Genomic DNA, 15,717 nt, shown 5'->3' on the forward strand with positions numbered 1-15,717 from the left:
CAAGGCAAGAGGATGACGGAGTCTTGCTCAGTTGCCCAGGGTGGAGTGCAGTGGCACGATCTTGGCTCACTGCAAGCTCCAACTCCTGGGTTCGTGCCATTCTCCTGCCCCAGCCTCCTGAGTAGCTGGGACTACAGGTGCCCGCCACCATGCCCGGCTAATTTTTTTTGTATTTTTAGTAGAGACGGGGTTTCACCATGTTAGCCAGGATGGTCTTGATCTCCTGATCTCATGATCCACTCACCTCAGCCTCCCAAAGTGGTGGGATTACAGGCGTGAGCCACTGCGCCCGGCAAACAAGGGCATTTTTAAAAGAAGATACTTGGACAGTTAGAAATTTTAAAATTTGGGTATTTCATAATATTAAGAAATTAATGTGGACAGTGGTATAAACAAGAACTGCGACAAGTTACTAAGTGTTGAAGTTGTGTGGTGGGAGTATGGGACTCATTGTATTATCCTACTTTTGCACATATTTGAAATTTTCCATGACCAAAAAAAGACATTTTTTTCAAAGTCAAGTCATCATGACTTAACACACTCACTGAAAATATGCGATGATGGGGAGTGAGAGATGAATCTGGGATAACTTTCAGGTTTCTAGCTTGAGGGGTGGAATGGGTGGTGGTGCTTTTGTTACGGGCATGTGAACCAGAGCAACTCCATCTTAAATAGGAACTAGGTAAAATGAGGCTGAGACCTGCTGGACTTCATTCCCAGATGGTTAAGGCATTCTAAGTCACAGGATGAGACAGGAGGACAGCATAAGATACAGGTCATAAAGACCTTGCTGATAAAACAGGTTGCAGTAAAGAGGCCAGCTAAATCTCACCCAAACCAAGATGGCAATGAGAGTGACCTCTGGTCGTCCTCACCACCAGTGTCATGACAGTTTACAAATGCCATGGCAATGTCAGGAAGTTACCCTATAAGGTCTAAAAAGGGGAGGCATGAATAACCCACCCCTTGTTTAGCATATCATCAAAAAAAAACCCAAAAAAATGGGCAACCAGCAGACCTTAGGGCTGCTCTGTCTATGGAGTAGCCATTCTTTTATTCTTTTCTTTTATTTTTAATGTTTATTTTTTTTGAGACAGAGTCTCGCTCTGTTGCCCAGGCTGGAATGCAGTGGAGCGATCTCGGCTCACTGCAACCTCCGCCACCTGGGTTCAAGCAATTCTCCTGTCTCAGCCCCCCCAGTAGCTGGGACTACAGGCACCCGCCACCCACGCCTAGCTAATTTTATTATTTTTTAGCAGAAATGGGGTTTCACCATATTGGTCAGGCCAGTCTCCAACTCCTGATCTCAGGTGATCCACCCGCCTTGACCTCCCAAAGTGTTGGGATTACAGGTGTGAGTCACTGCACCCAGCCTCCTTTACTTTCTTAATAAACTTGCTTTTGCTTTGCACTGTGGATTCGCCTTGAATTCTTTCTTGCTCGAGATCCAAGAACCCTCTCTTGGGGTCTGGATCAAGACCTCCTTCCTGTAATACTTGTAAAAGATTGAGGGGAACTAGAGGAGGTGGGTTTGTGAAGAGCAAGGAGAGTTGAATTTTGGTCATGTTGAGTTTGGGGTGCCTGTGGTACATCCGGATGGGACTACACAGGAGGCTGATGGAAATACTGACCTCAAGAGAGACTGGGAGGGATGCAAATGTGAGTCGCTCGATGACATCATGAGGAAAAACTGAAGAGGAGGGGATTGCAAAGGGGCTGGAGGAATGCTGTCTCAGAAACTAGAAGTTCTAGCCCAGGAAGAGGGCTAGAAAAGTTTTTAAAAGGAGGAAATGCTTGGACTCCTACCTCACACACTATACAAAAATTAACTCAAAATAGATCAAAGACCTAAAGTGAAGAGCTAAAACTATTTAAAACTCTTGGAGAACATGGGTGTAAATCTTCATGACTGTGGACTAGGCAATGGTTTCTTAGATATAACACTAAAAGCACAAGTAACCAAAAATAAGTAAACGGGACTTCATCACAATTAAAAACTTGGTTTGTCAAAGGACAGTATTAAGAAAGTGAAGAAGGGCCAGGCGCAGTGGCTACTCCTGTAATCCCAGCGCTTAAGGAGGCTGAGGCAGGAGGACTGCTTGAGTTCAAGACCAGCCTAGGCGACATGGTTAGACTCCGTCTCTACAAAAAATTTAAAAATTAGCTGGGCGTCATGACACATGTCTGTAGTCCCAGCTATTCAGGAGGCTGAAGTGGGAGTATCACCTGAGCTCAGAGACTGAAGCTGCAGTGAGCAGTGTTCATGCTATTGCACTCCAGGCCGGGTGACAGAGCAGGACTCTTATCTCAAAGACAAAACAAAACACACACACACAGAGAATAAGGGGATTACGGATATTATAAGTATCTAATATGGAAACTATATAAAGAACTCAGGCTTGGTGTGGTGGCTCATGCCACTAATCCCCAGCACTTTGGGAAGCTGAGGAGGGCAGATCACTTGAGGCCAGAAGTTTGAGATCAGCCTGGCCAACATGGTGAAACCCCGTCTCTACTAAAAATACAAAAATTAGGCCAGGGTTGGTGGCTCATGCCTGTAATCCCAGCACTTTGGGAGGCTGAGGTGGGGGGATCACCTTAAGTCAGGAGTTCAAGACCAGCCTGGTCAACATGGCGAAACCCCATCTCTACTAAAAAATACAAAAATTAGCTGGGTGTGGTGACAGACACCTGTAATCCCAGCTACTCAGGAGGCTGAGGCAGGATAATTGCTTGAACCCAGGAGGCGAAGGTTAACGGTGAGCCGAGATCGCATCACTGCACTCCAGCCTGGGTGACATCGGGGAGACTCCATCTCCAAAAAAAAAAGGCTTGGTGGCTCAAGGCTGTAATCCCAGCACTTTGGGAGGCGGGCAGATCACCTAAGGTCAGGAGTTCAAGACCAGCCTGGCCAACATGGTGAAACCCCCGTCTCTACTAAAAATACAAAAATTAGCTGGGCATGGTGGCAGGCGCCTGTTAATCCCAGCTACTTGGAAGGCTGAAACAGGAGAATCGCTTGAACCCGGGAGGCGGAGGTTGCAGTAAGCTGAGATCCCACTACTACACTCCAGCCTGGTGACAGAGCAAGACTCAGTCTCAAAAAAAATTATCTGGGCACGGTGGCGCACGCCTGTAATCCCAACTGCTTGGAAGACTGAGGCATAAGAATCGCTTGAACCCGGGAGGCGGAGTTTGCAATGAATGAAGATTGCACCACTGTACTCCAGCCTGGGTGACAGAGTTGAGATTTTGCCTCAAAAACCCCGCCAAAACAAAAAACTAGCTGGATGTGGTGCTGTGTGCGCCTGTAGTCCTGGCTACAAGGGGGGATTGTTTGAGCCCAGATCAACACTGCAGTGAGCTGTGTTTGCACAACTACACTCCAGCCTCGGAGACAGTTAGATCCTGTCTCAAAAATCAAAAACTATACACACACACACACACACACACACACACATACACACACATATACATAAAGAACTCTGAGGCCAGGGGCAGGAGCTCACACCTGTAATCCCAGTACTTTGGGAGGCTGAGGTGGGCGGATCATCTGAGGTCAGAAGTTCAAGATCAGCCTGGCCAACATTGCAAAACCCCGTCTCTACTAAAAATACAAGAATTAGCCAGGCGTGGTTGTGCATTGCCTGTAATCCCAGCTACTTGGGAGGCTGAGGCATAAGAATCTCTTGAGCCTGAGAGGCAGAGGTTGCAGTGAGCCGAGATCACACCATTGCACTCTAGCTTGGGGGACACAGCGAGACCATCTGAAAATAAAAGAAAAGAAAGAATAGAAAAGGTGGCTCATGCCTGTAATCCCAGCATTTTGGGAGGCTGAGGCAGGCGGATCACCTGAGGTCAGGAGTTCGAGACCAGCCTGGCCAAAATGGTGAATACCCGTCTCTACTGAAAATAGAAAAAAATTAGCCGGGCACAGTCGTGGTCATCTGTAATCCCAGCTACTCTGGAGGCTGAGGCAGGGAGAATTGCTTGAACCCAGGAGGCAGAAGTTGCAGTGAGCTGAGATCATGCCACTGCACTCCAGCCTGGGTGACAGAGCAAGACTCCCTCTCAAAAAAAAAAGAAAGAAAAGTTAAGAGAAAAGAACTCTTACACTTCAACAATAAAAACAACCCAGAAAGAATACTTTCCTGAGGAGCATGTTAAACACACACACACACTCCCTAATTATAACTTGGCAAAGGATGTGAATAGACACTTCTTTAAAAAAAGATACACAGGCTGGGCACAGTGGCTCACACCTGTAATCCCAGCACTTTGGGAGACTGAGGTGGGCAGATCACCTGAGGTCAGGAGTTCAAGACCAGCCTGGTGGCCAACATGGTGAAACCCCTCTCTATAAAAATACAAAAATTAGCTGGGCGTGATGTCGGGTGCGTGTAATCCCAGCTACTCAGGAGGCTGAGGCAAGAGAATCACCTGAACCTGGGAGGCAGAGGTTGCAGTGAGCTGAGATTGCACCATTGCACTCCAGCCTGGGGGAGACAGCAAGACTCTGTCTCAAAAAAAAAAAAAAAGAAAGAAAAAAGCCAGCACGGTGGCTCCCACTCATGCCTGTAATCCCAGCACTTTGGGAGGCAGAGGCAGATGGATCACAACGGCAAGGTCAGAAGTTCCAGACCAGCCTGGCCAGTATGGTGAAACCCTGTCTCTACTAAAAATACAAAAATTAGCCAGGTGTGGTAGCAGGCGCCTGTAGTCCCAGCTACTCGGGAGGCTGAGGCAGGAGAATCGCTTGAATCCAGGAGGCAGAGGTTGCAGTGACCAGAGATCGCACCACTGCACTCCAGCCTGGGAGAGAGAGCAAGACTCTGTCTCCAAAAATAAAAAATAATAAATAAATGAGGCCAGGCATGGTGGCTCACACTTGTAATCCCAGCACTTTGGGAGGCCAAGGTGGGCAGATCACCTGAGGTCAGGAATTTGAGGCCAGTCTGGCCAACATGATGAAACCCCGTTTCTACTAAAAATACAAACAATTAGCCGGGTGTGGTGGTGGATGCATGTAATCCCAGCTACTCGGGAGGCTGAGACAGCAGAATTGCCCAGGAGGGGGAGGTTGCGGTGAGCTGAGATCACGCCACTGCACTCCAGCCTGGGTGACAAAAGCAAAACTGTCTTAAAAAGAAAGAAAAGGCTGGGCAAGGTGGCTCACACCTGTAATCCCAGCACTTTGGGAGGCCAAGGCAGGTGGATCACCTGAGGTCAGAAGTTCAAGACCAGCCTGACCAACATGGAGAAACCTTGCCTCTACTAAAAATACAAAAAATTAGCCGTGCGTGGTGGCACATGCCTGTAATCCCAGCTACTTGGGAGGCTGAGGCAGAATAATTGCTTGAACCTGGGAGGAGGAGGTTGCAGTGAGCCGAGATCATGCCACTGCACTCCAGCCTGGGCAACGAGAGCGAAGTTCCGTCTCAAAAAAAAAATGAAAGAAAGAAAAAAGTACGAGTTACCATATGACCCAGCAATTTCATTCCTAGGTATGTGCCCAAATGAACTAGAAACATACGCCTACAAAAACTTCTATATGATATTTGTAGCAGCATTATTCACAATAGTCCCAAAGTGGAAATCACCCAAATGTACATCAACTGATGAGTAAATAAAATGTGACTTATCCAATGTGATATATCCATACAATAGAATGTTATTTGGCAGTACAAGTTATCAAATACATATGATATGGATGAACCTTGAAAACATGCTAAGTCAAAGAAGCCAGCCGAGAAAAAACACAGATTGATTCCATTTAGATGAAATATCCAGAAAAGGTCTAGAGAAACAGAAAGTAATTAGTGATTGCCTAGGGATGGGGGGAGGAAGAAATGGGGAGTTAACTGCTAATAGGCATGGAGCTTTTTTGGGGTGATGAAAATATTCAGAGGCTGGGCAGGGTAGTTCATGCCTATAATCCCAGCACTTTGGGAGGCCAAGGCGGGCAGATCACTGGAGGTCAGGAGTTCAAGACTAGCCTGGGCAACATGGCAAAACCCTGTCTCTACCAAAAACACAAAAAATTAGCCAGGCATGGTGTGTGCCTGTGGTCCTAGCTATTTGGGAGGCTGAGGTGGGAGCTTGAGCCTGGGAAGTAGATGCTGCAGTGAGCAATAAGCTGAGACCATACCACTGCAAACCAGCCTGGGTGACACAGTGAGATACCCCATCTCAAAAAAAAACAAAAAAAAAAAAACAAAAAAAAACACACACACGTATATATTCCAGAATTAGATAGTGGCAATAGTTACACAATGTTGTGAATGTACTAAAACCACTGTAGTATATGCTTTAAAATTGTGAATTTTGGCTGGGTGTGGTAGCCAGCACTTTGGTAGGCCAGGGTGGGAGGACTGCTTTGTGCCCAGGAGTTGAATACCAGCCTGGGCAACATAAGACTCCATCTCTTAAAATAATGATATAGTGGTGACTTTTTTTTTTTCCCCAAGAGCGTTGTGTATTTATTTTTTAAATTTTATTATTATTATACTTTAAGTTTTAGGGTACATGTGCACAATGTGCAGGTTTGTTACATACGTATACATGTGCCATGTTGGTGTGCTGTACCCATTAGGTATGTCTCCTAATGGGAGCATTAGGTATGTCTCCTAATGCTATCCCTCCCCCCAAAGCTAAGGAGCATTAGGTATGTCTCCTAATGCTATCCCTCCCCCCAAAGCTAAGGAGCATTAGGTATGTCTCCTAATGCTATCCCTCCCCCCAAAGTGGTGACTTTTAATGGTATATGATTATTTCTCAACTTGAAGGGGAGGGGTAATTCTCAGCAGTGTAACTGCTGCAATCAATCAGACCAGGCCTGAAGAGACCATGCAGCAGGCTGTCCACACAACAGCCATTTTCCTCTATCATCATCCCTCCTCTATTGAATTCTAACAATTCTGACTGGTCTAGGCAGATTCTGTGGTGTCATTCCTCTTGCTATGATTGGTTTAGGAGTGGAGAGGCAATCCAGATCTGCCCAATGAAACAGGCTGCTGGGGTGCTTGTAGGAAATATTTCATTATTTTTAAATACAGGGAAAAAAGGAGCAGTCCTCCAGCCTCTTGCCATTGGTATGGCAAATTACAATGTCTGGAGCAACTGCCTTGAAGGTGAGGTGGCTGGAGAACATGTTGAGGGCAGCAGAGCACAAAGATAGGAAGCCCACCTGGGACCTCACAACTGCCCGACCTCGCGACTTGAATCAGGAGATGAATCCTGAGTTTGTGCCATTTATTTTACTTTTTTTACTTAGAGCCCAAGCATCTGGTGACTTTTCCCAAGATCGTTAAGAATGGGCCTGGAGACAGGGCTCGCACTGAGCATGCTACCATGGCTGTCTTGGAGAATGGTCCTTACACGTTTTGATGTCTGGTTTGGTTTTAGGCCCAGCCACTTTCATGGTCCAGAGCCAGTCAAATCAGTATTTTCCAGGAAAGAAAAAAAGAAAAAAACTCCAAAAAGTTCAAGCTTACCCTACTCATCCTAATTATATGGCAACAAGAAGAGGGCCAGAAAATAAGTAAAAAACAGACTATCAAGTTTAACCTCAGCCAGTCGCTTCACATCTGAGCCTCACTCTCAACTACAAAATGGGGCTACACCTGTATCTCACAGGACTGACTCAAAAATTAAAGAGCATGAGGCAGAGCTGCTAGCATAGCCCAGGGCTTAGCGGACTCACCACTCACAAAGAACCCCAGCTATAACTTTCTCATATTCTGCAACCTCTGCTCAAACACCAGCCCATCACCCCTGACCACTCTAAGATGTCTGTAAGTTTCCTCTGGAAGAGGACACCACTTTTAGAATAAAAATTACCCATCTACAACCTAGAATGAATGACTGCAGCAATAATGAAAGTAAATGGCTGGTAACTGGCTACATGGACAAATGGTATTTTATCCTGAATAAAAGTCAGAAATGACTTTTGTCTAGTTGAGGGTCTGAATCCTGACTCTGCTGCTCATTAGATGTACACATAACCTCCAACAAGTTTCACCTGTGCCTGATTCCTCATCCATGAGTGTGATACATATATTACACAAACATCTCAACACTTGAGAGATAATACACAAAAAACCTCAAGAACTTAACAGCGATACTTTTTTGACTAAGAGAATGGACAAAGCAATTATAGTCTCCAATTTACTTTATTCCTGTCCAACAATACAGCCAGGAGGTCTGTGAAAGCAAATTCAAGGTGAAACATGAATTTGTTACCAGTTCCATATTCTAACAAATAGCTTCTTGCCATTTCACTTAGAGAAACATGGGGTTCTCCGCATCTCCAAACTAATCAGGAAAGACCCCATTCTGTCTTTGTTTGCAGGTCTACTTAGGAGCAAAGTGTCATCTACCTTACAAATGGACAATTCTGTACACATTCACAGGGACACTCTCTGACATTAGTCTATTAAGTTGCTAATTTTATAGAGATTGCAAATGCAGATAGAAGTAGAGAGGCTCCTGTCAGCTACCCAGCCAAAACCTCAGATCTACCAAAAATCTGCATTTTACACTTCATGTATTCGGAGTCATGCAAAAAACAAACACTGCAGGGAATGCTGCATAACCAAGTACAGAATCACTCCATACTCCCAGCCTTTCACCATCAGCTAAGTCTACTCCTGGAATCCTTCCTAACTGCACCTAGCACTGTGTTTTGGAAACTGACTATAAATCAGTGAAAAATCATCATTAGACTGTACATGGAGTACCTCAAAGCAGAACGTACCCTGTTCCAAGAGACTTGGATAAACCAGGTTACCCCACTTGTGGGAAAAGATCAGAGGCAGCATTCCAAGCCAAACTGTATCCAGCTTTATTAAAGATACTTTCCATAAACAATCATGGTATTTCAGGCAGGACATGGGCAGACAATCGTTAACAGTATACAACAACTTTCAAACTCCCTTCTTCAATGGACTACCAAAAATCAGAAAGCCACTATAAAACCCAATGAAGTCTTCATCTGATGCTCTGAACAGGGAAAGTTTAGAGTGAGGGTTGACATTTCACATTTAGCATGTTGTTTAACAACTTTTCACAAGCCGACCCTGACTTTCAGGAAGTGAAATGAAAATGGCAGAATTTATCTGAAGATCCACAATCTAGAAATGGAACCACTGCTCTTTTGACAGGTGCCATCTCAGTGGCATCACTGGAAAGTCCAGATTGCCTGACACACTGGTAACCAATGACTAGGGGTCAGGTCCCAACAGATGTCTGGGCTTAAGGGAGTTAAGTCTATGCTGAAAGATGGAAAGGGAGAAGAGGACATAAAAACAAATTTGTTTTTCCATACCACAAGGCTTTTGTGCCAAGGTGGCCATGTGTGTCAAAGTCAGGGAATCCCTCCTCCTGGGAGCCAAGAGGAAGTCTCTCAAAACTAGAAGGGAAAGGTGTTTTCTCCACATCAATCCAGCTTTGGAGACATTCTATTAGTGACATATGCCCCCCTTCCCCCAAAAACAACAATGAAGTGTTCTGTGTGCTAACAACATAGCTTTAAAAAAAAAAAAAAGTAAAACAAAATTCTGCATTTTTATAAAACTTGATAAAAAATAGTATTTCAAACTGTACAGTCACCAGAAGTACACAGTTATCAAAAATGCACACACTTCACTTGGCATCTCCAGCACCTTCAGCTTTCTGTGCCTAAAAGAAAACAGACAAATTAATGCAATGCGTAGATTTCAAAACTATCTTTGTTCACATTCCACCTACAGCATCACTTTGCTCCCAGGCCAAAGTTCAGTTTTCAGGTCCTGAGACTCAGTATTTCTTCTGAGAATGACTTACTAGGTAACTTTGCTAAGTCACCTCTCCTCTGGGCCTCATTGTAAAATTGAGGTAGGAAGAACACCAGAAGACCTGAGGTTACTCCTAGCTTGAAAACTTCATGTAGTATAAAACACAATGCCCTTCAGCTGACAGTAGAGATTTCAAGAATCCAGGATTTAAGTTAACAGGAAAGCTACAAGCAGACTCTGGACCAAATGGTACATTTGGAGTGATACAACAAAAGGGCAATTAAATTTTTGATATCAGCAACTAACTGAATGAGCAAATCTAACAAAGGGTGAAACAGCAGTTATACCTGGTCTGTTTTGGCATCTCCATTTTCTGCAGGGTTATTCCCCTCCTTGCCAGCATCAGCTTTTCCCTTTTTCCCTTTGGGTACCTTCTCTCCCTTCTGAAAAAGGGGAAAAAATAGAACTGTTTCTCCCCATTTCATATTACCAAGGTATGGTCTGCAAAGTTCTGCACAAGGTAGGATTGTTTACTCAAGATAAAACACAAACCCTCACCCATTTGACAAGAACAACTGATCAAAACTAGGCTAAATTATCTGTAATTTGCTATAATCTTTAGTACTTAAAATTTCCTAAGTAACAGAAAAATAAATCAGTTTAAACCCTGGGATATTTAATATTTAAATGCAGATTTTCCTACAAACTAACGACAGAATTCTTGATCAGGAAACCAACGTTATGAATGACAGGGACGAGGCAAGCTATCCACACAGTTTATAATCTCCATTAATGGAGGCACCATTATGTTAATTAAGTTAAGGCACTAAGGACAGTCCTCATTCTGTGAATATGATCAGTTCCAATGTTAGCACTTACCTTTGCAGGGGCCTTTTTAGGCTTGGGCTCTGGCTTTGGAGGAGCAGGTTTCTTTTTTTGGCAGGAAGAGAGGAAAAAGTGAACATGAGCACAATGGACTGAAGAAAACCACCCACAACCAACCAAAAGTACCAAGGGTAGAGAAGTTTTTCCTCCTCCTCAAAGTTTTGGTGGTTGGCTTTCTTCTAGAATGTTGGATCTCCAGAAGCCCACTCAAATGTCCCACTTTGGCTACAGGCATCAGAATTTCAGAGCCAGCAAAACCCAAAGGAGCAAGAGTCCCAAGTAGAGGCAATGATTCAAAACCAGGCACTAACCATGATTCATGGGAAGCAAAGGGAATTGTTTTTTGATGTTTTTTAGTTTCAGGGACAAATACGAAAATTCAAAAGCATACACTTACAGCAGACAACCTCGCGGATCTTCTCTGTGGCTATTAAAGACAACGAGAAAGTTAGAAATAGGACAGGTAAGTCGCTTTGAAAGTTTGGTATCAATTTGCTCTAGATTATAGAAGTGTAAATTCAGGACACAGGTTACGGTTAATCACCGAGTCCAGTGGCCTCTGCTAGTCCAAGGCTTTGACCCTTGAAGAGATAATAACTTACTTCGTCCTTCACCTTGGCTTTATCTCCCTTAGCATCCCCTTCAGCCTATAAGAAACAAGAACAAAAAACTGCAGCTTTTGAGGTGGTTCCTAGTCACTTCCTAAACTTTAGAGTGCTAACAATGAAAATTAAAGCAGTTGTCCACACAACTTTTCTAGGACATAAACAAATGAGTGAGCCCGACGTTCGTATAAGAACGAAGCGCGCGCAGGAGCCCCGGCTCGCCGACCCGAGAAGCGAGGGCTGAGCCCGGGCGCAGCCGGGAAGGGCAGCCGAGCCCGCACCACCGCGCCAGGCAGGAGCAACAGCTGCAGATGGCGCAAACAAACCCCCTCCGGAGGCGGAGCCCAGCGCCGTTGCTATGGCAGCCGTCGAGGGCGGGAGAGGGAGGCGCGCGCAGCTCGAGAACTCGTGGGCGGCGGCAGCGCGCGTCTCGTGCGCCGGGAACGTGGGCGAGGGGGCGGGGCCATACTGCACAAGCCCCGCCCCCTCACGGCGGCGGTTTTTTGGCGGCAGCGCTTTCCCCCGCCCGCCAACCCCGAGCGCCGCCTTCCCGCCCTTTCGGGTTTGAATTGCCCGCCCGCAGGGAGGGGAGGGAAGGGGCCCTGGCGATGGGGGAGGGGGCACGGGGCGGGGGCGGCGAGCCCGAGGAGAGCGGGATAAACAGCCGCCAACATGGCTCCTCCCGCCGCGGCCGCCGCTCCTCCAATATGGCCTCTGGCGCCCGCGGGCAGCCAAGCCGCTCAGGGTTAGCCCCGAGCTGCCCGACACCGCCTCGAGCCCCCGCGCGGGGAGGCTGCGCTGGCTCCTGCTCGGCGCCGATTCTCGCTCCCTGCACCAGGGAGGCGGCGGCGGCGGCGATGGTGGCGGCAGTGGCGGCCCGGCGCCTGGGGCCCTCGCGCCACGTACCTTTCTCTTGGGCATGGTGGCGGCGGCGACGGCGGCGGGACGTAGGTGCTGGACGCGGGATGCAGCGGCGCGCGGGCTTTGGTCGGTCCGGGGGTCGTTCTTGCCTCTTCTTCTTCACACTGCTCGGGCTCCGGGGGGTTTATAAAGTTTTTATAGCGCTGGGAGCCCCGGACCGGTTAGAACCGGATTTCACCTCCCGCCGCCGTTCATTGGCCCAGCTGGGGTCACGTGGGCGGGGTTTAAACTCACCTCCTCTGGAGGGAGTGAGGAGGGGGGTGTGTGGAGGGGGGGGTAGTGCGCGGAGACGGCTGCGCGCCGAGGGGGTGGGGGCGTAGTCGGGGAGGCGCGCGTCGAAGGCAGTAAATGAGGAGGGGTGCGCGAGTCGGCGGGCTCTGGGTTCCGGCTCCCGCCAAGAGCTGTCTTTTGCAAACTAGCAAGTTCCTTCCACCTTATGCAACCCAGCAACCCACTTCTCCAAGCCGTGCGACACTCAGGGCGCATCTCAGCGGCTTTCCTTCCTGCTCCCGCTGGGGGCCCCAGAAGAGGGGTTTGCGAAGCCTGGCTGCACTGTCCTGCTCCTCTGGAAGCAGGAGGAAGCGCGGCTGGAGACACAGGCTGCAGTTCCCAGGGCCCAGGCTGACGCCGAAGTGGGAAAAAGGCGGGGAAACCAGCTTGGCGCAGCCGGACGTGCATCTTTCCGAGCTGCCACTTCGGGAAAGCCTTTCGTGCACCTCACCTGAAAGACGGTCCCACTCGAGGTGGGCTAGGGGTTTCAGGGGGAGACTTTCCATGCAGAGGTGCCTTTTGGGTGCCGTTGGTCAGGTAGGAGCTGTCCTTTCAGCACCCGTTGCGCAGCCGCCTCCCCAAATGCTACGGAAGCCCCCACCCCCAACGCCTGTCGGGTGGCTCCCTTAAGGTCCCTGTATTCCCAAACCTCCAGACCCCGCCACAGTATGGTGGAGAGCGGCCGTCGAGGTCTACCAGCACTCCCTTCCCCCTACACTCTACCCCTCTCGGAGACATTTTGCCCAGCTGCCCCAACCCGACGCGGCCACCAAGCCTGGGCACTGCAGCCGCAGCTGGCGAAATCCCTCCTTCCACACTGTCAAGCTGGCTGCCTTTCACTTGCGCGAGGAAAAGCAGGGTGGAGGAAAGCGCCCAGGGATTAGGAAACAAGTAGAGGAACAGGTGGTGTGATGGCAAAAGGGCTCTTCCAGTGCCCCCTAGTCCAAAGCCAGGGTGTTGGAGCTAGCCAAGTGCACCTGAGGGAGGGTAGGCAATTGCAGCAGCAAAACAAGGTGTTCTTCCGTTGCAGTTAGCAAACAAGTTTTACATCTGAGAATCTTTAAAAATTCTATTTGAGACCCAGAACACAATACGATAGATGTCCTCAGATGGGGGCTTGGCTCACAGGTGGAAGGACACTAAATTGGTCCCATCTGATTTCTTGAGGCAAGGGTTGAACCTGGCTTCTACAAATCATACCTGTCCAAAGCAACCACGAGTTCTATTTTGCAGCCCTTGCTGCTGGGCGACGACGACGACCTCTCTGCCTCTTCTTTCCACCCCTACATCGCCTCCTGGGGCAGCTTCTCCCTACTCCACCCTGTGTACCTTTCCCAGAATACAGAACCTCAGGCCAAAGAGAGATGCCAGCCCCATTAATCACCTCTACTGTACCCCAGTCATATTACGGAAAGTCAGACCCAGGAGACAGGACTCAACAGCCACGCTCATAGGGCAGATTCCGTTTGCTGCCTCCAGCCCCTCATTCCCGCCTTAATTGTAGGGCTCTGCATTATAGCCGCATAATTCATGCCTCCCTAATTATGGCTGTCAACAGCCCCATTGTAAAGCTGGAAAATGTACAGCACCTGCTCTCCAGGAACCCTGTGCCAGGGATTGGTAGAGGGGAGTGCCAGGTGTGGATGGGGGCTTTGCCAAAGGGTTCACTGATTGGCTTCTCAATCGCCGTGTCTGGCGTTTATGCTTGACTCTGGGAGCATGGACAATAGCCAAGAAGTCTCTTGCCGCCAGGTATCCCGGGACAGAAAGGGGAAGAGGGGGGTGGGGCATAGGAAAGTTAGGGGTTTCCTGTGTGCTCTTGCTACAGCTTGCAAGATTTCACCTCTCCCCTAGAGGGAGCTGCTAGGGAAACAGCTTGCAGAAAGTAAAATGGGAAGTCTGGCACGGTTGCTCATGCCTGTAATCCCAGCACTTTGGGAGGGTGAGGCCGGCGGATCACCTGAGGTCAGGAGTTCGAGACCAGCCAGGACAGGGTGAGATGCTGTCTCAAAAAAAAAAAAAAAAAAAAAAAGTAAAATGGACTTTACTAAAGAGAGTAGCATTTGGTTGGTGTTGCTGGCTGCTACTTGCCGGTGTGGGGCACCTGAAATAGAGTTGCTCAGGCAGACAGCTCTTCAAAGGCACTAATCCTCTCAGCAGCTCTGCAGCAAGTCCTGGCAGAGGGAGGTAAGGGAAAGGACACAGCTTTGACCCTCACAAGCAGAGGACCTAGAACAAGCTTTGCCATGCCAAGAATAAATCATCTAGGGGCCTACTTAGGGAGCCAGGTCAAAAAGCTGAGAGAAACCTCGAAGAGTGGAGTGGGAATCAGAGTTTGAGATGGTGAGGGCAGGGAGCAGAGTCAGTTGGAAGAAGTGTTTGGTTCTGCTCAGTCCTGTTGTGTTACAGGGGAGAAGGCCTGTGCTGGATTCGATTCACCAGGGCCTGCAGGCCCTTCTGTTACCCTGTACCATGGAGGGGGCCAGTCTCACTTGGGAGTGGAGCCTGGCCCCATGCCCTGCAAGAGGAGGAGAAAAGCTTGTGTGGGCTGAGTCGACAATAGGTAATTGGATTGTAATCGCCCGCCTGGCTTCTGTGCACCATTGCGGGTGCTGAGGCTTTCAGTGAGCAATCAGTACAGCGTGGTGGGAGAGGGTAGAGATTCAATAGCAAATCCCAGGTGGAGAGCCAAGGGGGAGGAGCAGCAGATGGGCAAATTTTCTGTCTCTCCCGCCCCTTTTTTCCTTACCCAAATAACTGGCTGCCTATTAGTTATTTACTAGCAGATCCAAGGTAGAGCCAAATCTTTTGTGGAAGCTGGGTGGAAGGCTAAAATGGATGGGTAAAGAGCTAGGGTTTTGGGGAGAACTCTTCCCTGAAATTCTGTGTGTTGAAGGATGTGCTGGTGGAAAAAGAAAGTGCATCTAAGAGACAGGCAGCTGAAGAGTTGTGGCCCTTTGCTCTCCAAACCCTATTGGTGACCAGACCTAGGTTTAGTGTACTCGTGGGAGACTTTCACCCTCAATCCTCCTCAGGAGCCTGTCCCTGGCAGCCCAAAGGTATCTATGGCCAGCAGACCTGGCCTGGGGGGCTCCCCAGCCAAGCAAAGGGAACACAATTCATTATCAGGAAAGGAGGTGCCTTTCACCAAGAAAAGGAAGGGGAGTGGAGCCCTGGAGGCAGAGGGCAGGGCAAAGTGGCAGGTGGCCAGCCTCACTCAGGCTGATGCAGTGCCCAGACGGGCCAGCCAGTCAGCTCGCTTG

The 15,717-nt window shown here is 48.4% G+C and overlaps 2 protein-coding genes across 2 annotated transcripts in view; both read right to left on the reverse strand.

Moving 5' to 3' along the window:
• Positions 1 to 8,818: 8,818 nt before the first annotated feature.
• HMGN2 (high mobility group nucleosomal binding domain 2) lies at positions 8,819 to 12,294 on the reverse strand. The gene is given in 6 exon segments (NM_001132303.1): positions 8,819 to 9,678; positions 10,121 to 10,216; positions 10,653 to 10,703; positions 11,056 to 11,085; positions 11,261 to 11,305; positions 12,170 to 12,294. Coding segments are annotated over 6 exon segments (273 nt in total). The 5' UTR covers positions 12,185 to 12,294; the 3' UTR covers positions 8,819 to 9,642.
• Positions 12,295 to 13,505: 1,211 nt separating this feature from the next.
• The window catches only part of DHDDS (dehydrodolichyl diphosphate synthase subunit), a 38,667-nt gene continuing 36,455 nt past the window's right edge, over positions 13,506 to 15,717 (reverse strand). The window contains 1 exon segment of the mRNA NM_001131595.1: positions 13,506 to 15,506. Coding sequence (NP_001125067.1) covers positions 15,486 to 15,506 — 21 coding nt within the window. The 3' untranslated portion in view covers positions 13,506 to 15,485.

This window comes from Pongo abelii, chromosome 1 (genome assembly GCF_028885655.2).
Source record: "Pongo abelii isolate AG06213 chromosome 1, NHGRI_mPonAbe1-v2.0_pri, whole genome shotgun sequence".
Classification (NCBI taxonomy): domain Eukaryota; kingdom Metazoa; phylum Chordata; class Mammalia; order Primates; family Hominidae; genus Pongo; species Pongo abelii.